The sequence below is a fragment of the Myotis myotis genome, unplaced genomic scaffold (assembly GCF_014108235.1).
Source record: "Myotis myotis isolate mMyoMyo1 unplaced genomic scaffold, mMyoMyo1.p scaffold_m19_p_2, whole genome shotgun sequence".
Taxonomy (NCBI): Eukaryota; Metazoa; Chordata; class Mammalia; order Chiroptera; family Vespertilionidae; genus Myotis; species Myotis myotis.
Genome location: NW_023416324.1, coordinates 136,147,786 through 136,172,140, shown reverse-complemented (window position 1 = coordinate 136,172,140; position 24,355 = coordinate 136,147,786). Strand labels below are relative to the sequence as shown.

Sequence of the window (24,355 nt, the reverse complement as noted above, 5' to 3'; positions counted from 1 at the left end):
ACTTTATTTTTTTACCAAAGTCTTCTTTAAAGAAGAATTAGTACCAATTCTTCAAAAACTCTTCCAGAAAGCAAAGAAAGAAAGAGTATTTTCCAACTCATTCTACAGAGCCAGAATTAGCTTGATACCAAAGCCAGACAAAGATAACAGATGAATTTCCCTTCTGAATACAAGTATAAAACATCCTCAACAAAATCCTATTAGGTTGAATTCAGCAATTCAGCAATATATAAAAGGAATCATAAATCAGTTTCAAGTGAGATTTATACCAGGAATGCAAAGTTGGTTTAAGATCTAAAAATCAATCTATGTAATATATTGTTTTAATAAAGATACAAATTACATTATATAAATGCAGAAAAGGAATTTGACAAAATCCAACACACATTCATATTAAAAAGCCTCCAAAAAATCAGGAATAGAAGATAACTTGCTCAACATGAAAAAAGGCATATCTTAGTCTGTTTGGGTTGCTATAACAAAATATCATAGACTAAGTGACTTATAAACAACAAGCATTTATCTCTCACTGTCTGAAGGCTGGGAAGTCCAAGATCAAACTGCCAGCAAACATTTCGGGTTCTAGTGAAGGCCCGCTCCAGGTTGCAGACAGCCGACTTCTCACTGTGTCCTCTCATGGGACTAGGAAGCTCTGTGGGGTCTCATTCATTCATTCATTCATTTTTGTGGAGTCTCTTTTATAAAAGCACTAATCCCATTCATAAGGGCTCCACCCCCATGCTTTAAACACCTCCCCAAGCACCCCACCTCAAAATACTACCACATAGGGGATAAAGATTTCAACATACGAATTTTGGGAGACACAAAAATAACAGGGCATCTATAAAAAACCTATAGCTGTACTATGTACGCATGTTTCTGGTTCCATTTTGTTCGTCAGTTTATTTTGTTCATTAGATTTCAAATATTAGTGAGTTCACGTGGTATTTGTCCTTCTCTAACTGGCTTATTTTACTTAGCATAATATTCCCCAGGTCCATCCATGCTGTCGGAAAGGGTAACAATTCCTTCTTTTTTACAGCCAAGTAGTGTTTCCTTGTACAAATGCACCAAAGTTTTTTTACCCATTTATCTGCTGATGAGCATGTGAGCTGCTTCCAGATCTTGGCTATCGTAAATAACACTGCTAGAAACAGAGGGTGCATATATTCTTCCTGATTGGTGTTTCAGGATTCTTAGGATATATTCCCAGAAGTGGGATCACTGTGTCAAAAGGCAGTTCCACTTTTAATATTTTAAAGAAACTCCATACTGTTTTCCAGTGGCTGCACCAGTCTGCACTCCCACCAGCAGTACAGAAGAGTTCCCTTTTCTTGTTGTTTGCTGATTTATTCATGGGAGCCATTCTGTACATTTCTCTGATAATTAGTGACCTTGAGCATTTTTTCATGCCTGTTGGCCATCTGTATGTCCTCTTTAGAGAAGTGTCTATTCAGGTCCTTTGCCCATTATTTAATTTAATTGTTTGTCTTCCTGGTGTTGAGTTCTATAAGTTCGTTATATAGTTTGGAAATTAACCCTTTATCAGATGTATCATTGCTGAATACGTTCTCCCATACAATAGGTTCTCTTTTCATTTTATCTGTGACTTCTTTTGCTGTACAGAGCTTTTTTTGGGTTGACGTAGTGTGATTTGTTTATCTTTTCTGAGTTCCCTTGCCCTGGGAGACATATCAGCAAAAATATTGCTACGAGAGATGTCTGAGATTTTACTGCCTATGTTTTCTTCTAAAATACGTGGAACGAACAGACAGATGCCTAAGAGGAGCAAATGAGTGTGACTGAATAAAGAAGGTGAAGGAGCCCTAGCCGGTTTGGCTCTGTGGACAGTGTCAGCCTGCGGGTTCGATTCCAGTCAAGGGCACATACCTCGGTTGCAGACTCCTCCCCGGCCAGGCTCTGATAAAGGTGCATGCAGGAGGCAACCAATTGATGTGTTCTCTCACATCAATATTTCTGTCTTTTCCTCTCTCTTCCGCTCTCTCTAGAATCAATGGAAAAATATACTCAGGTGAGGATTTAAAAAAAAAAAAGGAAGGTGGATATGCAGAAGGCCAAGAGACATAGAAGCATCAAACAGACCCTCAAACCTCAGAGGGAATTTGGGGGAAGGGGTTAAGAAAACAACCAAAGGACTTGTATGCATGCATATAAGCATAATCAATGGACACAGACAGTAGCGGGGTGAGGACATGAGTTGGGGGGTGGAGTGTCTGGGGAGAGGTCAATGGGGGGAAAGGGAGACATATGTAATACTTCAAATAATAAAGAATTTAAATTTTTTTAAAAAGGAAATAGCTAAAGAACATACGTGCATACCCCATGGACACAGTCAATAATTTGTCATAAATTTTTTTCAAATAGGTTTTCAATTTCTTGCTCTCTCTGCTCCCTGGTAGTCAGTGTCTGCCATAGCTACTGGTTGGATGGACAGACACTTAGCCTTTTATATATAAAGACTAGAGGCCCGGTGCACAAAAATTTGTGCACTCGGGGGGGAAGGGGGGATCCCTCAGCCCGGCCTGTGCCCTCTCGCAGTCTGGGACCCCTTGGGAGATAATGACCTGCTGGCTTAGGCCTACTCCCGGGTGGCAGAGGGGAGGCCAAATCCGTAGGTGCAGCCCCTGGTCGGGCTCAGAGCAGGGCCGATTGGGGAGTTGGGGCACCGCCCCTGTCATGCACAGAGCAGGGCGGATCAGGAGGTTGCGATGCCACCCTCAGTCACGCTCAGGGTAGGGCTGATTGGGGGGTTGGGGCACCGCCCCCTGTCCCACTCAAGGCAGGGTCGATGGGGAGGTTGCGGCGCCACCCCTGTCACGTACAGAGCAGGGCCAATCAGGGGGTTGGGGCACTGCCCCCTGTCACTCACAGAGCAGGGCCCATCAGGGGGTTGGGGAGCTCTCCCTGTCACGCACAGAGCAGGGCCGATCAGGGGGTTGGGGAGCTCCCCCTGTCACTCACAGAGCAGGGCCGATCAGGGGGTTGGGGCACCGCAGCCTGTCACACACAGAGCCGCAGGGTGATCAGGGGGTTGGGGAGCTCCCCCCCCCATCAGGCACAGAGCAGGGCTGATCAGGGGGTTGGGGCGCCTTCCCCTGTCACGAAGAGAGCAGGGCCAATAGGGAGGTTGTGGCCCCACCCCCTGTCACACACAGACCCGCAGGGCGATCAGGGGGTTTGGGCGCTGCTCCCTGTCATGCTGATCCCGGTGCCGGGAGGCCTCGCGGCTCCGCTGATCCCGGTGCTGGGAGGCATATTACCCTTTTACTATATAGGATAGAGGCCTGGTGCACGGGTGGGGGACGGCTGGTTTGCCCTGAAGGGTGTCGTGGATCAGGGTGGGGGTCCCCACTGGGGTGCCTGGCCAGCCTGGGTGAGGGGATGATGGCTGTTTGCAGCTGGTCACACCCCCTTCAGGGTGGGGGTCCCCACTGGGGTGCCTGGCCAGTCTGGGTGAGGGGCTGAGGTCTGTTTTCAGGCTGGCGGGTGACTGAAGCTCCCAACTGCTCCTTTTTTTCTTTTTTTTTTTATTCTGGGCCAGCTTTAGCTCTGAGGCTCCAGCTCTTAGGCCTCCACTGCTGAAAGCAGATTTCTAGCCTTTGTTTACCTTCTGTATTTGAAACAATGTTGCAATCCTGCTGGCTGAAGCCCGGCGACTAAAGCAAGTTTCTGGGGTTTTGTTTAGCTTCTATATTTGTAACATAGTTGCTTAGAGTTACAGCTCAGAGGCTGGGAGCGGCTGGCGGGGAACGTTGGAGTCCTCCGTCACTGAAGCAAGCAAGCCTCATGTTAGCTTCCATCTGCCTGGCTGCCAGCTGCCATCTTGGCTGGCAGCTAATTTGCATATCGCCCTGATTAGCCAATGGGAAAGGTAGCAGTCGTATGCTAATTACCATGTTTCTCTTTTATTAGATAGGATAATTTATTACATTATCTCTATCAATTGATTTTTGTGTATTGAACCATCCTTGCATTCCAGGAATACATCCTACCTGGCCATGGTATATAATATTTTTACTATGATATTGAATTTGGTTTGTTAGTATTTTGTTGAGGATTTTTATATCAGTGCTTATAAGGAATATTGGTACTTATTTTTATTTTTAATAAAAAAAAATTAAATACATACTAAAGGGAAAAAATATATAGCTAACTTCATACTTAATGGTACAAGACTGATGAGCCTGTGAGTGGGAACAAAACAAACATGTCCACTCTTATCATTTCTGTTTCACATTGTACTAGATGTTTTAGCCAGAACAATTAAGCAAGGCAAAAAATTAAAGGCATCCAGTTGGGAAAGAGGAAGTAAAACTGTCATTATTTTCAGATGACATAATCTTGTATAAACAAAATTCCAGGGAATCTAAATAAAAATTCTAAAACTACTAAGACTTAGCCCTAGCTAGTTTGGCTCAGTGGAGAGAGTGCCGGCCTGTGGACCAAAAGGTCCCAGGTTCAATTCCAGTCAAGGGCACATAACACGGTTGCAGACTTCTCCCTGGCCCAACCCTTGGTCAGGGCGCATGCAGGAGGTAACCAATTGATGTGTTTCTCTCACATGGATGTTTCTCTCTGTCTTTCCCTCTCTCTTTCACTCTCTCTAAATATCAATGGGAAAATATCCTTGTGTGAGGATTAAAAAATAAATAAAATAAATAAAACTACTAAGACTTACACAAGATCACAGCATATAAGTCAACATACATAAATCAATTGAATTGGTATGCACTAGCAATGAATACTCTGAAAATAAAATTAAGACAATTCTATTCACAACACCACCAAAAAGAAGAAAATACTTGGATATAAATTTAACAAAAAAGGGTCTAACGCACACTGAAAACTACAAAACACTCACAAATGCCCAGTACCATGCTCCTGACAGTCCATCCCACCAAGCTCAGAGGGGGTCTTGGAACAAGACTTGTACGGCCTGAACTTCCCTGTCTCTTATAAGGCACTGACTACACCCCAGGGTTGGATCAAGGGGAGCGACTGTAGCCTATTGTCATACCCTGGCCAGTATGGCTCAATGTGTTGAGCGCCATCCCATACATGGGTTCAATTCCCAATCAGGGCACATAACTGGGTTTCAGGTACAATCCTTGGCCCTGATCAGGGCAAGTGCAGGAGAAAACCAATTGATGTTTTTTTTCTCTCCAATCAATGAAATTGTTAATTTTTTTTAAAGACACTGAAAGGTATTACAATCTTCGAAAGGGAGATCAATCACAGTAGATAGGATTAGAGGTTTCAAAGTCATGCAAGTCATCTACACTAATTAAAGGCAAACATGCAAATTGACAACACCTTCACTATGCCTTAAGCCACGCCCACAACCCAATCAGAGCAACTATATGCAAATTAACCCAACCAAGATGGCGGCCAGCAGCCATGGAGCTGGAGCAAGCAGGAGGCTTCGTTGCCCCAATGATGGAGGAAGCCAACTTCCCGCCTGCCGCAGCCAACTCTGAGCTCCACTCAAAGCAACAAAGTTTCAATTATAGAAGATAAATAAACCCCAGATACCTGCTTTCAGCCAGCCGTGGCCACGGAGCTGGAGTGAGCAGGAGGCTTTCCCTCCCGCCTGCCTGGCCAGCTCTGAGCTCCTCTCAATGCTACAAAGTTTCAATTATAGAAGGTAAATAAATCCCAGGATAAAAAAAGAAAAAAAGGAGAGGCTGGGAGCTTCTGTTGCCAGGGGGTGCTTGGCCAGCCTGAAAACGGCCCTCAGCCCCTCACCCAGACTGGCCAGGCACCCCAGCAGGGAACTCCCCACCCTAAAGGGGGTGTTGCCAGCCTGAAAACAGCCATCAGCCCCTCACCCAGGCTGGCCAAACCTCCATGGGGTGAGGGTCCCCACTGAAAGGGGGCTTGACCAGCCTGCAAACAGCCATCAGCCCCTCACCCAGGCTGGCCAGACACCCCAGCGGGACCCCCACCCTGCTCTGGGACACCCTTCAGGGCAAACCAGCCAGCCCCCACCCATCCACCAGGCCTCTATCCTATATAATAAAAGGGTAAAATGCAAACTGACCCTAACAGCAGAACGACTGGGAATGACTGGTCATGGTCACTATGACACACACTGACCACCAGGGGGCAGACACTCAATGCAGGAGCTGCCCCCTGGTGGTCAGTGTGCTCCCACAGGTGGAGGTCTGCTCAGCCACAAGCCAGGCTGACAGCTGCCAGTACAGCGGTGGTGGTGGGAGCCTTTCCCGCCTCCTTAGCAGCGCTAAGGATTTCAGACTGCAGCTTAGTTAGGCCTGCTCCCCATTGGCAATTGGACATCTCCCGAAGGCTCCCGGGCTGCCAGAGGGATGTCTGATTGCCAGCTTAGGCCCAATCCCACCCAGGGAGCAGGCCTAAGCCAGCAGGTGGTCATCCCCTGAGGTGTCCCAGACTGGGAGAGGACACAGGCCGGGCTGAGGGACACCTCCCCCTGCCCCCGAGTGCACAAATTTTTATCCATTGGGCCTCTGGTCCTATATAATAAAAGCCGAGGAACAGCAGAACAACCAGAATGACTGCTCAACCAGTCACTGTTATGTGCACTGACCACCAGGGGGCAGACACTGAACACAGGAGCTGCCCCTTGGTGGTCAGTGTGCTCCCACAGTGGCAGCACTGCTCAGCTGACCAGGATGAGCCAACGCTCCCATAACGAGCCAATCCCCACAGGCCATGCCCCCCCACCAGGGCACGAATCCTGTGCACTGGGCCTCTAGTGCAAATATCAAGGGTTTTGCCTCTCTCCAGATATATTTTTATTGCTTTTACTTCCCTGCAATTTATAAAATGTTTCAGATAGCCTAACAAAACTTAATAATATATGACAAAAACAAAAAATTAAATCTACTAATGTAAAAATAGGTTTTCCAGAAATATACTAACAATATTCCTCCACATTATAATGAATTAGAACACCTAATTTTCCTCATCTATAAAATAAGGTCAATGCTATTTACTTCTCACAGACTTGTGAAAACTAAATGAAATAATGCAGGCTTACTCTCATTCCTGATATGTAATAACTAGAGGCCCGGTGCATGAAATTCATACACAGAGGTGGGTGGGCGTCTCCTCAGCCCAACCTGCACCCTCTCCAATCCGGGACCCCTTGGGGGATGTCCGACTGCCAGTTTAGGGCCAATCCCAGGGATCAGGACTAAACCAGCAGTCGGACATCCCTCTCACAATCCTGGATCGCTGGTTCCTAATCACTCACCTGCCTGCCTGCCTGGTCACCCCTAACTTCCCCCTCCCACCAGCCTGATCACCCCTCACTGCCTCTGCATGTTGACCTGATCACCCCTAACTAACCCCCCCTGCTGGCCTGGTTGCCCTAACTGCCCCCCCCCGCCAGCCTGGTCACCCCTCATGGCCCACCCCCCCCCCACCCCCCGCTGGCCTGGTTGCCCCACACAGCCTAGTTATTCATCGTTTGGTCATCCCTCACTAACCCCCCTGCCGGCCTGGTCGCCCCATGCAGCCTGCTTGTTCTGTCGTTTGGTGATTTCTCTCTAGCCCCCTGCTGGCCTGGTCACCCCACGCAGCCTGCTTGTTCAGTTGTTTGGTCATCCCTCACTAACCCCCCTGCCAGCCTGGTCGTAGGCAGCCATCGTGTGAAGGCGTGAGGGTTAATTTGCATATTACCTCTTTATTGTATAGGATAAGCCCTTAGTAGATGTTAGCTGCCATAATTGTAAATAGAGGGTATTCAGATCCATATTACTCATGTAATCCATTATTCACATGCCAAGATGAGTAATTACTGGGGTACAAAGAATAGTGACTGGATAACAATGTTATAGTACCGGAGAACTAAGTCCATGAGTACAAATACTGTAAGCTCATTGGTAGTGAAAATGAGATCAACAGAGGAAGAAAAATTCTTGGAGAATAAGTGAGTCAAACTGATTCTTGCCTATAAAAAGTTAAGAATCAACCAGTCGAGTGTGGCTCAGTAGTAGAGCTTCAACACAGGAACCAATAAGTCACCGGTTCGATTCCCAGTCAGGGCACATGCCTGGGTTGCAGGCTCGACCCCCAGTAGGGGGCGTGCAGGAGGCAGCTGATCAATTATTCTCTCTCATCATTGATGTTTCCTTCTATCTCTCTCTCCCTCTCCTTCCTTTCTGAAATCAATAAAAATATATTTTTTTAAAAAATATTTTAACCCAGAATCTTTAATAAAGGTAGAGAAAAACAAGTTTAAAGTACAGAGAGGTACCCCCTCCTAAGTTTATGACACTAGGACAGGGGTGGGCAAACTTTTTGACTCGAGGGCCACAATGGGTTCTTAAACTGGACCGGAGGGCCGGAACAAAAGCATGGATGGAGTGTTTGTGTGAACTAATATAAATTCAAAGTAAACATCATTACATAAAAGGGTACGGTCTTTTTTTTTTTTTTAGTTTTATTCATTTCAAACGGGCCGGATCCGGCCCTCTGGCCGTAGTTTGCCCACGGCTGCACTAGGATTTTGTCAAGTCCTCTCTACCATACATTAGAGATTATTTTTCTAAAATTCCACTTTTAAACATGTAGCACATTTCCCCACAAATACAATGCAGAATCATCATATAAGCATTTTAACTTTGTGAAATTGAACTAATATAATATAGCTACAAGTTCTGAAATAATACAAAGCCCTCCATATTTAAGAAATTTATCAAAAATCACATTGTATTATTCCAAAACTGGCTAAGTAAATTATAAAACTGCTTACAATACTGCCTAGTGTTTGAATCACTTTGAGCAATGAAAAGAACCATTCACCTTCCTGCGTCAGGATCACGTCAAAAATGCTATTCTTTGCCCTAACCGGTTTGGCTCAGTGGATAGAGCATCAGCCTATGGACTGAAGGGTCCCAGGTTCAATTCAGGTCAAGGGCATGTACCTTGGTTGCGGGCACATCCCCAGTAGGGGGTGTGCAGGAGGCAGCTGATTGATGTTTCTCTCTCATGGATGTTTCTAACTCTCTATCCCTCTCCCTTCCTCTCTGTAAAAAAATCAATAAAAAAATTTTTTAAATGCTGTTCTTTGACAATGAGGTATCACCTCACACCTGTCAGAATGGCTACCATCAACAAATCAAAAAATAACAAGTGCTGGTGAGGATGTAGAGAAAAGAGAAGCCTAGTACAATGCTGGTGAGAATGCAGACTTGTGCACCATTATGGAAAACAGTATGCAGTTTCCTCAAAAATTAAATATGGAACTTCCATTTGACCCAGTGATCCCACTTCTAGGAATATATCCTAAGAAACCTGAAACACCAATCAGAAAGAATGTATGCACTCCTATGTTCATAGCAGCACACTTTACAATAGCCAAGATCTGGAAATAGCCCAAGTGCCCGTCAGTAGATGAGTGGATAAAAAAGCTGGGGGGGCGGGGGGGGGGGGGGGGGGGGGCGGGAAGCTGTGGTATATTTATACCATGGAATACTATGCAGCAGAAAAAAGAAGGATCTCTTACTGTTTGAGACAGCATGGAGGGACCTGGAGAGTATTATGCTAAGCGAAATAAGCCAGTCAGAGAAAGACAAATATCACATGATCTCACTCATATGTGGAATCCAATTAACAAAATAAACTGATGAACAGAGTGGATCCAGAGACATGGAAGCATGGAACAGAGTGCAGAATCTCACAGGGAAGGTGGCGGAGGGTGGGTGGATGGGAGGTAATCAACCAAAGACCTTGTATGCATATATGCATAACCCATGGACACAGACAATAGGGTGCTGAAGGCCTAGGGTGGGGTGCAGGGGCAGGCTGGAGGGGGTCAATGGGGGGAAAGGGGACATATTTAATACTTTCAACAATAAAGACTTTTTAAAATAAAAATAAATTTAATTTTATAAATAAAATTTAAATTTAATAGCAGTGGATAAATATTAAATATCCACTGCTATTAAATTTAAAAAATTTTTATCTTCTAGCAATGTCATTAATGGACATGATAGTACTAACGCAGATAACATGCCTGAAAATCGGTAACTTTGGAACATAAATCACATGTGGTAAATTCTATAAGAAAAGCCAAACAATTGCTACTTTATGCTGGGATGATAATTTAGGAAAGAACTGAAAATATTAGAGATACTGTCAGAAAATTAAACGGCAATATTAAAGAAATAATAGATTGACATCCTCAAAGAACCTGTCCCCACCACTTAAAAAGCATTCTTATAGAAAAATGAGACTTGAATTATATAAATTTTGAAGTATGCAAAGTTTTTAGGATATCTCTCTCATAAAATAAAACAACCCAGTTTGTGCAAACCCTCAGAAAATGTTGGCTAATTTCATTAAAAAATGATTCCTTTACTTCTAGTATTCCATCTCTCAAATTAAATGTGACTTTTGACATGATCATAATCTTTGGAGAAACTAAGTCTATAAATTGAGTTAATAGCTATTCTGAGGCTCAAAGCATAAGCATTGCATATTTGTCATGATGATTTATCCCTTGTATGGTAGAGGGTTAGAAGGTATATAACTTCTATGGAATCACCAATATATTTTTATATTTCCTACAGATAGGGGGAGAATAAGACCAAGTACTTTGACATAAATTCAAGAATTCCAGTTAGTCTTCTAATTTGTGTGGTCTCCCAGTAATTGTAAATTCTACCTTGCTGCCCTGGCTGGTTTGGCTCAGTGGATAGAGCCTCGGCCTGCGGACTGAAGGGTCCAGGTTCAATTCCAGTCAAGGGCACATGCCCGGGTTGCCGGCTCGATCCCCAGTAGGGAGCGTGCAAGAGGCAGCTGATTAATGATTCTCTCTCATCATGGATGTTTCTATCTATCTCTCCCTCTCCCTTCCTCTCTGAAATCAATAAAAATATATTTTTTTAAATTTTACACCCTGCTATTATCATTTTTTATTCATTTGCTATTCTAAAAAAGAAAACTCAATACCCTTTTGTCAAATAACAACTTTCTAATCATTTACTGATGTCCAACCCTTATATGTTCTAAGTTCCTTCTGATAATAATCACAATCGGAATCCCCCATATATATAATTCCAGTATATTCACATTTCATTAATACTATGACCATTGGACCCCAGTTGATAAATGGAGCATCTTTTTCACTGCAGATGACAAATGATAAATCAAGCATTATAATAAGTCTATATGTTATGCTTGCATTACCAGCTAAAACAGTGGTTCTCAACTTTCTGGCCCTTTATTATTTTTTTTTAAATGTATTTCTTTATTGATTTCAGAGAGGAAGGGAGGAGAGATAGAAACATCAATGATGAGAGAGAATCATTGATTGGCTGCCTCCTGCACGCCCCCCACTGGGGATCAAGCCTGCAACCCAGGCATGTGCCCTTGGCCGGAATCGAACCTGGGACCCTTCAATCCACAGGCTGACGCTCTATCCACTGAGCCAAGCCAGGCAGGGCACCTTCTGGCCCTTTAAATACAGTTCCTCATGTTGTGACCCAACCATAAAATTATTTTCGTTGCTACTTCATAACTGTAATGTTGCTACTGTTATGAATCGTAATGTAAATATCTGATATGCAGGATGGTCTTAGGCGACCCCTGTGAAAGAGTCATTCGACCGCCAAAGGGGTCGCGACCCACAGGTTGAGAACCGCTGAGCTAAAGCTTACCAAGATGTTCCAAATGCACAAATACAAGGAGTTAAGGTAACTTATAATTACAGAAAGATAGAGCTTGTATGGAAGCTTAGAGGCCATTGAATCTAATCCTTATATTTTAAGGGTTGTTTTAATTGAGATCCAAAGAGAACAAATCCATCATGCAATAACATTATTATACATAGTATAAGCCCATCCTAGTCACATACACATGTATCTTACCTTTCTGATGATGTCTTAGAAGTGAGAGGATGGTCACGGACACCTTTTTTACTTTTACGGTCTAGAGAAAGGACCTCGTTTCTGAGGCTTCTTCCCCACTACGGAAAAAAATGGAATTTTAATAATAAATATGATAATAAAAAGTCACTTAAATGTTTCTTTTATTTAGAAATTCAAAATAAACAGTCAAATTCATAGCTGTTCACAAAGGGAAGAAAATGCAATCCACAAAACACTTGGCTCTTTTGCTAGTATAGAAATATAAATCGACCAAAAAGTAGTAGAAATAAATTTTAACAAGTTCAAGGTAACTTTAGTTAGAAAATCACCATTTTGAGATTCTAGAGCTTATATAACTATGAAAATTTTTGCCTGTGTCTAAAGGAAATAATAAAAATTATTACATGGAAAGTTAAATAGTGCCTATGATTCTGAATTACCTGAGCTTATAACATTTGGAAGGGATTAAAATTGGTTTCCTATGAATTGCTGCATGGAAATTTTTAGGGACGAATCGACATCTTACTGACAGAGTAGATTTTTTTTTGATTTTTTTTTAATTATTATTTTTTTTAATACATTTTATTGATTTTTTACAGAGAGGAAGGGAGAGAGATAGAGAGTTAGAAACATCGATGAGAGAGAAACATCGATCAGCTGCCTCCTGCACATCTCCTACTGGGGATGTGCCCGCAACCAAGGTACATGCCCTTGACCGGAATCGAACCTGGGACCTTTCAGTCCGCAGGCTGACACTCTATCCACTGAGCCAAACCGGTTTCGGCAATTTTTTTTTTTAAGTTTTTAAAGAGAATTATTTTATATATATAAATTTTTTGATTTCAGAGAGGAAGGGAGAGGGAGAAAGAGATAGAAACATCAATGATGAGAATCATTGATCATTTGCCTCCTGCATGCCCCACACTGGGGATCAAGCTTGCAACCCTGGCATGGAATCAAACTGTAACCTCCTGGTTCACAGGCCAAGGGTCAACTACTGAGCCACTCTGCCTGGGCCAGAGTTTAGATTTGATCTGACCAGAAACAAAAGTTGAAATTGATTCATTTAGTATACAAACTGTGAATTTACACAAATAAATTATTTATCTTATTTCTATGCATTAGTCTCCAGTTTGAAAACAAATGTAATAGTAGCTTATCTCACAAGGATGCATAATGATTATATACATAGTAAATTTAAAACATTCTCTTCCTTGAAGAGAAATCTGTACAGCCATGTTCATAACAGCATTGTTCACAACAGCTAAAAGGTGGAAGCAAATCAACTGTGTCCCATCAATGGATGATTTGATAATCAAAATGTAGTATGCACATACAATGAAATATTATCTGCCATTGAAAAGGAAGGAAATTCTGACATGCTATAACATGGATGAAACTTGATGACTATGAAATAATAGAAAAAAACATTTTGGTCTCTGCCCCCAGCTCTTGGCACAGAGCTCCTAAAGACCCCTGCAAATTGCCTAAGAAATAAGAGAACAAAGTACATAGTACATGTAAGCAACAACATAACTTTATTTATTTTCCAAATATTTTCAAATTCATGGTTGATTGAATCCACAGATGTGGAACCCACAGATATGGAGGGCCAACTATATATAATATAAATAATTTGTACTCCACAACAAATTCAATATGCTAAAACATAAAATAAAATATATAAATGCAAAGAGACAAAATTTTCTTAAAATAATAGATTTTGCCCAGCCAAAGTGGCTCAATTGGTTGAGTGTAGTCCTTCACACCAAAAGGTTGCCAGTTCGATTCCCAGTCAGGGCATATACCTGGATTGTAGGTTCAGTCCCCAGTCAGGGCATGTACAAAAGGCAACCAATCAATGTTTCTCTCACACACTGATGTTTCTCTCTCTCTCTCTCTCTCTCTCTCTCTCTCTCTCTCTCTCTCTCTCTCTCTCTCCCCCTTCCCCCCCTCACCTCCCTCTCTAAGTAGGTCTTACGGTGGGGATTTAAATAACAATAATTTTTTTCTTCCTATTAAATTGACAATAATCTTACTGTGTGATAACACCCAGTGCTAGTCAGTTTGTAGAAAATAGGAGCTCTCATTGGTGGCAATATAAATTAGTGCAAACTTTCTGTGAGACAATTTTGCAATATTTATTAAAGTTTAATATAAAAATTCCTTAGACCCAGTAATCCCACTAAAAAATGGTTCCCTATATATGTAAAATGATGTTCACTGCAACATTGTCTCTATTAGTAAAACTGGAAAAAAAACAAACATCAGTGGGGGGTGTGCAGGAGGCAGCCAATCGATGTCTTTCTCTCAACGATATTTCTATCTACCCCTCTTCCTCTCTCTAAAATCAATTTTAAAAAACATTATTTTAAAAATTTTGTTCCACTCTCCAGCTCTCCCAACAAAAGGACTTTTTTAAAAATGAAAATAATTTGTGTGAGGCAAGAGCAAAAATAATACATAAAAAGTGCTATCTTCAGCCTCATTATAAGATTCTGCAATAATGCTTAATACTGATAAAATTAAAGTCCCAATCTATAATCACAGTATCTTTTGGAAAAACAATTGTGTTACCCTTTAAGATAAACCCTCTCAAATTTACAAAACAAGAATAAGAGAGCATATGATTCTAATAAGCTTGATATTCTCATATATTTAAAATAATTTATTTTACAATGAGATTTGAATTTGAAGAAGAAAAATAATGCATAATAAGGTATACTTATATTTAAACAAAAGATCTTAACCTCAAAGCATCAGTTCAACATATACCTGAAACAAACTAATTTAAAACCTACAAATAAGTAACAACAAAAAAATACAAAAGGACATATAAGAAAATAAAAAATTCAGTTTCACTAAAATGTTTTAAGCACACCAATAACACTATATACTTAAAAGAACTAAGTTTTTATTTACCCCCTGCAAAGGGAGATCCCACCGTTCTGAGCTTCTGAGTTTGGACAGTGGTGATTTCACATGAACATCTTCTGGTTTTGCATTTAATATCTTTGTTATCTGAAACCAGAATGAGAATATAATCAATTCAATTAAAATATAAATAAAAGCTGAATTAGCTAACAGATATTTTGCTATTAGTTGTAAAGAGTTTTAAACTAGTGCTTAATTTATAGGCAGTTAAATATAACTTTATTTTTAAAAACCTCTCATTCAATATAAAGGTCAATAAATGAAGTATCACAATAGCTCTATAAATATTCTCTTACCTACAGTCTCTTCCCCTTATAATCTTTCAAAGGCTATCCTCATAGTTCTCTAATACACCAATCTAAGTATGGCTACAATACTTAAACTATAATAATGAAACCCGTTACTTATAGATAAAATTCTTAATAATCTAGGCTTTCACATCACTCACACATAAACACAACCGTGTTCAAACACGTCACATATCTCTAGAACTTTGCATGTACTACTCCCTCAATCTAGAATGCCCTTTCCTCTCTCTCTCTCGTGAAATACTTCAGATTCTGCTCAAATTATTCTTTTATCCATATAGCCATCGCTCATATTTATGCATTCCTCAGTTGCTTCTTGTATGTACCCTGACCAGGCACATATAAGAAACAATACACCGGAGTATTCCTGTCTCTGGGTATTAGTACTTGGTACATTTAGGTTACATTATTTATATTACATGTAGCATACTATATTGTAACTATTTGTCTACTTGTCTATCTTTCTCTCCAGACTGTGGATGTCCTTAAAGAGAGGGCCCTCATTTAGTCACCTTTATTTTTTTTACACTTAGTCACCATTATATTTCCAATGTGTATGGCTCATGATATGCTGAATAAACAAATTAATCCATCTTAGCCACAAGTTTGAAATAATCTATTTTTAACTTAAATAACTTTCATATTAAGGGAAAGTTATCAATGATGGTTAAGCATAAAGTTCCACCTACAAAATATAGCATATAATAAGCACTATGTGAACTACAAACAGTGACAATCTAAATTAATTTCAATGAGAGCAAAGCATAAGTCAAAAAGACAGAATAATTTTGAAGAAAGTGAATCTCAACTCTTTCACTTCATGAGCAACTCTGAATTAATCCTCCTGTGTATCAGTAACTTCTTTTTGTTTTTTCTATTGCCCTTGACCGGAATCGAACCTGGGACCCTTCAGTCCGTAGGCCAACACTCTATCCACTGAGCCAAACCAGCTAGGGCAGTAACTTCTTAATCATACCTATTCTGTATAACAATGTACCTCTTTGCCCTGGCGGGGTAGCTCAGTTGGTTTGAGCATCATCCCATTATGCCAAGGTTGTAGGTTCAATCCCCAGTCAGGGCACATACAAGAAACAATCAAGGAATACAAAAATATGTAGAACAACAGACATTTCTCTATCTATCTACCTTTCTCTCTTTCTTTCTTTTTTTTCTCTCTCTCTATTCCTCTCACGCCCTAAAATTAATAAAAATACTTTAAAATACATAATTGGAATTTATATAAACTAAATGCATGTATCTTGTGACTACACTGTAGTCCATATGAGTATGGTTAACCTTAACAATGACTTGTGTCCTTTTAACCACTTCTCAAATCTGTTATTATATTTTCTATTTTAGAGGCTAAGCCACATTCTCTTCTCCTAACAATAAATTGGAATGCTATTTGATTGTGGGCTGTCTCATTCTAAATATCAGAATGACTCATAATTTGAGCATAAACAAAGATTACTCATGTCCAAAGATTTAAAAGCTGTTATAGCAGGAGCACCTAAATATATAAAAAAGCTCTTTGAGGTCTTTAAGGAAGAGATGGACAGCAATACAGTCACAGTAGGGGACTTTACCACTCCACTGTCATTATTGGATAGATCTTCCAGACAAAAAATCAACAAGGGCCCTAACTGGTTTGGCTCAGTGGATAGAGCGTCGGCCTGCAGACTGAGGGGTCCCAGGTTCGATTCTGGTCAAGGGTGTGTACCTTGGTTGCAGGCACATCCCCAGTGGGAGGTGTGCAGGAGGCAGCTGATCGATGTTTCTCTCTCATCGATGTTTCTAACTATCCCTCGCCTTCCTCTCTGTAAAAAATCAATAAAATATTTTTTAAAAAAAATCAACAACCTTAAATGGCACACTAGATCAGATGGATTTCATTGACATTTACAGAACATTTCACCACAAAGCTGCACAATATACATTCTTCTCAAGTGCACACAGTACATTCTCTCAAAAACAGACCACACATTAGGATATAAAATAAGTCTCCACAAGTTCAAGAAGACTGAAATTATATCAAGCATCTTCTCGTATCACAATGGCATAAAACAAGACATCTATACTAATAAAAGCCTAGGTGGCCCTTGTGCACGATGTCATCACAAGATGGCCCCCACAAGATGGCCACATGCACAGCGGAAGCAGGGCCCGGCGGCTACTCCACACAGTGAGGCCTGGGGTCCTGCGGCTCCACACAGCGTGGAGGAGGCCAGTCCCGGCAACTCCACTGCCTCGCGCGGAGGAGGCAGGTCCTGGTGGAGGAGGTGGGTAGTGGCAGGGGAGGGCACTTGGGGTCAATCGGGCCAGCAGGGGAGGGCAGTTGTGGGTGATCAGGCCGGCAGGGGAGCAGTTAGGCATCAATCAGGCCGGCAGGGGAGTGGTTAGGAGCCTATCAGGCTGGCAGACAGAAGCGGTTACAGGCAATCAGGCAGGCGGGCAGGCGAGCAGTTATCGGGCCTAAACCGGCAGTCGGACATCCCCCAAGGTGTCCCAGATTGGAGAGGGTGCAGACCAGGCTGAGGGACACCCCCCACACACCCCATGCACGAATTTCATGCACCAGGCCACTCGTCAACAATAAAAACACTGAAAAACATTAAACACATGGAGGCTAAATCGCATGTTACTAAACAATGAGTGGGTTAACAATGAAATCAAGGAAAAAATCAAAAGATAACTTGAAAAAACTAAAAATGACCACAGTCCTCAGTCCACACATCAGGTGAGCAATGAGGCAGACATAAGTTGAAGTACATCCATGCAAACGGGGGGGCCTGGTAGTGAGACCTGGAGTGAGGCCAAACATGAGTTTTGAAGACCTGGCCTTGTGAAATTATCAGCTAGGACATGGCTAACTTCTGATACCACTGCAGCCAAGAGATCATGGACACCTACCAGCAAAGGTTACAAGCCCTACTCTCACGCAAGGAATACCATCTCTAGAGACCTCACAGGGTGATCTGAATAAATTCCTAACTAAGCAAGTCATGTTGGGTACTCATCCCCTAAGCCTATATATAACTTCCTTAGATAAAGGTTTTAAGCCAACCCCATCCCCATTCTTGTGCAACTAGGTTAACAAACCTTTGAAATATCAGAATACCCTTCGAAGAGGGTATTACTAGTAACCCTCATAACAATTTAAGTTTTATTTATTGATATTTTTAAGAAAGAAAGGGGGTGAGGAGAGAGAGAGAGAAAGAGAAAGAGAGAGAGAGAGAGAAGGAACGAGAGAGAGAGAGAAACGTCAACTTGTGCTTCCTTGTATGTGCCCTGACCAGAGATCGAACCCGCAACCTTGACATATCAGGACAATGGTCTAACCAACTGCTACTCAGCCAGGGTAACACTCACAACATTTTGAAAGCACATAATCTTGTTCACTATCCTAGAATTTATTCCTCACTTTCCTTTCTCCAATCTTCCTTATGCCCCCTCCTTAATTTCAAATGAATAAAAGAAGCTGCCAAACTGTATTCTCTGGAGCATTTGAGCTAGCTCCCCAGATGTTGTCAGTTTTGCTCAAATAAACTCTTTTTTTTTTTTTCAGTTTCCCACTGCTTCCCTGGTATACTTATGTATGTCTAATACATGTTAAGTATTCAATGCATATCTACTAAGCAATGCCTTAAATTTGATTTTAGAAAGTAATATTCACAACATAGTTAAGTAGAAAAAACAAATTATAAAACAGTATTTTGTGGTTTTCTATTTTTTTAACATATAGATAGGCAAATTAGAAGGCTATACAACAAAGTATTAATTTTGGTTGTGTCTGGGCAGACACAACCCAATTGAATTTTTGCTCAATTGAATTTTCTAATTTCTCTGCAACAAGCTACTTCTGCTTTAGAAATATTTTTAAATACTTCACACTCAAAATAGTATCAGTGTCTTGTCCTTATATCTATCAAAGCTCTAATCCTTTCAGTAATTTCTTTCCCTAGCTGGCTTAAGAGAAAAAGCAATAATATAAACTACTAACATGAATTTAGTATGCTAATTACCTAAGGAATTCCACATTTTAAAATGCAATAGTTCAGGCACTCTCCCTCCCAGGAGCACACCCACGCCCTTCTCTTACCCCTCTTCTTCCCCCTCCCTCCCAGGCATACATCTCCTAAACTCTAAGGGACTCTCCAAGGCTTGTGACCAGGGGAGCAATGGGCAGCAGCAGCTCATCCCTAGCTAGCCACCTGAACCTGTCCCCAAGGTCCCCTTTTCTCTGACTTCTTAGTGAGCCAAAGCAGCTGAATCTAGTTTATTTCACCACTTAGTCTCTTTCCTGTTGCTTCTTCTGTTTTAGGCCCTTCCTTGTTTCATTATCCCAGCTTTAATAAATGTCCTCTAAAAATCACTAAATAAATAAATAAATTTAAAAAATTAAATGCAGTAGTACAACTTTATATGTATACTAGAGGCCCAGTGCACAAATTCATGCACAGGTGGGGTTCCTTGGCCTGGCTAGCAATCGGGCCGATCGGGCAGCTGGCCCGGGGGAGGGACTGTGGGAGGTTGGCTGGCCGCGGGAGGTTTGCTGTGGGAGTACACTGACCACCAAGGGGCAGCTCCTGTGTTGAGCATCTGCCCCCTGGTGGTCAGTGTGTCATCATAGCGACCAGTTGACTGGTTGTTCAGTTGACTGATTGTAATGGTCACTTAGGCTTTTTTATATATAGATTATTATTGAACAACTAAATAAATATATTGTAGATAATGAGAAACATTTTAAAAAGTTAAAAATAAGGAAGGGGGGGCCTGGCCAGTGTGGCTCAGTTGGTTGGAGTGTTGTCCTGTACACTAAGGGGTTATGGGTTCAATTCCTGGTTGGGGCACATACCTGGGTTGCAGGTTTGATCCCCCCTGGCTCCAGTTGGGAGGCAACCAATTGATGTGTCTCTCATATCAATGTTTCTCTCTCTCTGCCTCCCCCTTCTTCCCTTCCTTCCACTCCTCTAAAAAAAAATCAATGGAAAAAATATCCTCAGGTGAGGATTTAAAAAAAAAAAAGACAGGGTGTCAATGGAGAAAAAGAGGGACATAAGTAATACTTTCAACAATAAAGATAAATTTTAAAAAGGGAGAAAGCATACTTGCATAGATTCAAACTATCTCTCCCAAGGTATCTATTTATTACAAAGGGAAGGAGTAATTTTACAATGAAGTAACCAGGCAAACACCATCTTAAGCAGATGATCAAGACTGACAGCACCAATAAGACATATGATCATCATGTACCCACTGTAACAACCAGAACTACCGATCGACCAGCCGCTATGAGGTGCATTGACCACTTCTCGGTCCCTCCCCGCAGCCCGCAGGCTCCAATCGCTGGATGGCCAACAGGGAACCACAGGGGAACCTGGGTGGGTGGCGGTTGGGTGGGACTGGGGACTGGCAATCAGGCAGAAGGCAGACTTCTTGGTTCCTCCGCCCGGCCAGCAGGCTCTGATCACTGGACGGCAAACGGGGAACCAGGGTGGGTGGTGGCGGGGCAGGACTGGGGACTGGCGAGTGGGCAGAAGATGGCCCTGATCACAGGCTAGTCCTAGGGACCCTACCCATGCATGATTTCGTGCACTGGGCCTCTAGTTTAATCATAAGAAGCTTAAGACAAACCAAAATTGAGGGATATTTGACAAAATACTGACCAGAATTCTTTAAAAGTGTCATAATCAAAGAAAAAAGACTGAAGAACTGTCATAGACTGCAGGGAATCAAGAAGACATGACAACTAAATACAATGTGGACTCCTTGATTGAATCCTAGAACAGAAAAATGACATTAGTAGAAAAACTGAAGAAATCCAAATAATGTCTATAGTTTAATGTAAAGTACTGTACAACCCAGGGATGCCAAAAATAAATAAATAAATAAAATAAAGTATTGTAGCCCTGGCCAGGTGGCTCAGTTGATTAGAGCATCGTTCTGATACACCAAGGTTGCGGGTTCAATGCCCAATCACAGCACATAAAAGAATCAACCAAAAAATTCATAACTAAGTGGAAAAACACATCAATGTTTCTATTTTTCTCTCGCTAAAATCAATAAATTTAAAAATACTAAAGTATTATACCAATGTTAAATTTCTTAATTTTGATCATTGTACTAGAGTTATTAAGATATTAACATTGGAGAAAGTTAAGTGAAGGTTATACAAGAACTGTACTATTTCTATAAATCTAAAGTTACTTGAAAAAAGTTTAAATTACTGTATTTATTCAATATTATGAATTTCTAATAGAGGAATTTCAGATTAAATTCTATGAAGCAATAGCGTAAAGCAGACAGCATTTCACTTCACTGAAGGTATTACACAGAAAAGGAGAAGTAGTCAGTACACAGGTACTTACAAGTGGGTACAATAGCAATGTAAGATTTTTTTAAATCTCCCTCATTTACCCCACTTAAGCTAAATCCAGAATTTTACATAAAGAAACCACATCTCAATTCCAAAGTGTTGAGTTCAGTTCAGGGCAGCTTCCCTGTTCTGTTAAACTTTGGGACACAGAAACACAGGCTAGGGGAGAAGATTAGATAGAAAGCACTGCTTTATTCATTTACCTCCCAGCCCACAAAAGAAAAAAGAAACCACATCCTGGCCAATATGGCCCAGTGGTTGGGCGTCCTCTTGTGTACCAAACGGATGCCAGCTCAATTCCTAGTCAGGGCACACACCCAGGTTGTGGGCTTGAACCCCAGTAGGGGGTGTGCAGGAGGCAGCCTATCGCTATCTCGCTCTCACATCAATGTTTCTCTCTCTCTCCCCCCTCTCTTTTCCTCTCTCTCTCTAAATAAAAAAAGAAACCACATTCCAAAGATCTGAAGTAAGCCAAGGTAGAAATAAAGTATCTAAAGCCATGCTCTTGTGTGGTCTCATAAGGTTCTCTTGATTCCCTCTCATAGCCTTCCTTGTTCCACAAAATTTACCAAATTAAAGTTCTCTGTGCCAAAGAAAAGTCTCCTGTGTATAATTTGAAATGCTTCAGAGAAAGTGTCTAATAAGTTATTATAACATACTAGTAAATCAGGGTTTCTATTGCATTTAAATCACAAAATTCTAGAGGAAAAAAAGATTATCTTTCTAAAAATGGATAAATTTTTTGAAACACTTCCTAAGTAGGTAGAAACTTCATTTTGCTTGTTCTGCTACTCTTGGCTTATAAAGAATGAATGAATGAATAAGTAAATGTTTAAAACGACATACTACAAATAGCAATTTCAGTACATAACTTGAGTATAACTCTTAGACACTTACAGTATTAGAATAAATGAATGTGAGGCACTCTAATACATTCAGTCATCAAAGAAATACTGTCTTATGTTTTACATAAAACCTAAAATGGGGCCTGGAAAATATACTGGTATATCTTACAATGATTTCAAACAAGGCTGATCCCAGAGAAGGTTTCCTGGCTAACCCTCAGTTAATTAGGAAACACCATTCTCATAAAAACACTAATTAGTTACAGTTTTACATTATTTTCTTTAATATTTTATTTAAAAGACAAACAGCAAAATACTTTCAATATTAGTAACTCTAATGATGAACAGGTTAAAAGGAAAACTCACGCATACCTTATGTAACTCAGAAGATGAAGACTTTTTCCTTTTTCCTTCTGTGACAATTTCTACAAAGACATGGTAAAAGTTATCATTTAATATGTAAATAAGATAAACAATATAATAAAAAATCCTTTCACAGCCATCCTTTGCTTTAAACGAACTTCTTGACAGATTTAGAATTTATATTGATACGTTTTACAGAACCTGATGGACTAAAAACATAAAGGTCAAAAAATAATAAAGAGAGTAGCAGATTCTCACAAAATGTCTCCATTAAACAATATATATATGATGACAATTTTTAAAAAAATAAAGGCAAACTTGGGTCTAAGAACTAAATTCTCTGTCAAAAGTCCTAACATCCAATAAGTGTTTAATAAATATTGGTTGAACCATATAACCAGACAAATTATCAAATTTTTATGAGGAGGAGTGGTGGGGGAGAAGCACAAGTTGAGAGCTAGAAGTTGGAAATATTTTATAAAAACACTTTTAATTCTACTATTTAATAATCTATGTACCTGGGAAAAGCTTATATCTTTCCTCATCAACATTTTTCAGACTTCCTATAGATTTTTTTTACAATATTTTTTTTACAATATTTTTTTACAATATTGTAAAATATATTACAATATTGTAAATATTTACAATATTTACAATATTGTAAAATATATATATATATATATATATATATATATATATATATATATATATACACACACTAGATGCCTAATACCTGAAAACTGTGCATGGGTAGGGTCCCTAGGCCTGGCCAGTGATCAGGGCCAATCTGTGGGGCAAACAGCGGGTAGACCGACAGTGCAATCAGAGGGCCCCTTCTGGCACCCGCCTTGGCTGGCCTGGGGCCTGAGGGCTGGGGGCAGCTCCTGTGTTGAGCGTCTGCCCCCTGGTGGTCAGTTCACGTCATAGTGACCATTCGTTCCACCAGTCATTCCTCCACCGTTCAGTCAATTTGCATATTAGGCTTTCATTATATAGGATTGTTTTTATTGATTTAAGAGAGGAAGGGAGAGGAAGAGAAAGATAGAAACACCAATGATGAGAGAGAATCACTGATTGGCTGCCTCCTGCACACCCTCCACTGGGGATCTACCCAGAACCCAGGCATGTGCCCTTGACCGAAGTCGAAACTGGGACCCTTCAGTCCACAAACTGACACTCTATCCACTGAGCCAAACCAGCTAGGGCTGTAGATTTTTTTTTTTTTTTTATGATTCATTCAACCAGCAAATATTGATTGTCTATCATTTGCCTGGCACTGTGTTAGGTAATGAGTACAGTGTACTGAGCAAACTAAATACAATCCAAGCTTTCCTGTAGCTTACAAGTAACTAGAATATATCACAAAATATTTTATTTTGTAACAAAAATGAATGATAAAAATCCACACATATATGGTCACCTATTTATGACTAACACACCACTACAATTCAGTGGTAAAGGGATGGTCTTTTCAGTAAGTCATGCTGAAGCAATCTGATAACAAATGGGAAAAATAAATGAATAAATAAACAAACCTTGACCTCTACACTATACACAGAAATTAATTTTAAATGGATCACAGATTCAAATGTCAAAGAAAAATAAATAAAGCTTCCAGAATACAAAGGAAGGGAATATCTTCATGACCTTGGG

The 24,355-nt window shown here is 40.8% G+C and overlaps 1 protein-coding gene and 1 non-coding gene across 16 annotated transcripts in view; one reads left to right on the top strand and one right to left on the bottom strand.

Annotated features, from left to right (window-relative positions):
* SENP7 (SUMO specific peptidase 7) overlaps window positions 1-24,355 on the bottom strand; it is a 171,556-nt gene that overhangs the window by 132,414 nt on the left and 14,787 nt on the right. For 13 of the 15 annotated variants that reach the window (XR_004973975.1, XM_036348883.1, XM_036348885.1 and 10 more), the window contains exons 2-4: window positions 22,712-22,764; window positions 14,799-14,897; window positions 11,877-11,974 (exon numbers count right to left, since the gene is read on the bottom strand). Coding sequence is in view for 12 of the 15 variants with exons in the window: in XM_036348883.1 (XP_036204776.1) it covers window positions 11,877-11,974; window positions 14,799-14,897; window positions 22,712-22,764 (250 nt within the window). In the remaining 3 variants the exon portion in view is untranslated. Of the gene's footprint in view, window positions 1-11,876; window positions 11,975-14,798; window positions 14,898-20,784; window positions 20,899-22,711; window positions 22,765-24,355 lie in introns of all 15 variants that reach the window. The other 2 variants (XM_036348893.1, XM_036348892.1) reach the window with 1 other exon arrangement.
* LOC118677964 lies at window positions 21,584-21,713 on the top strand. Its single transcript, XR_004974665.1, has one exon. It is a non-coding gene; the product is annotated as a small nucleolar RNA SNORA36 family (small nucleolar RNA).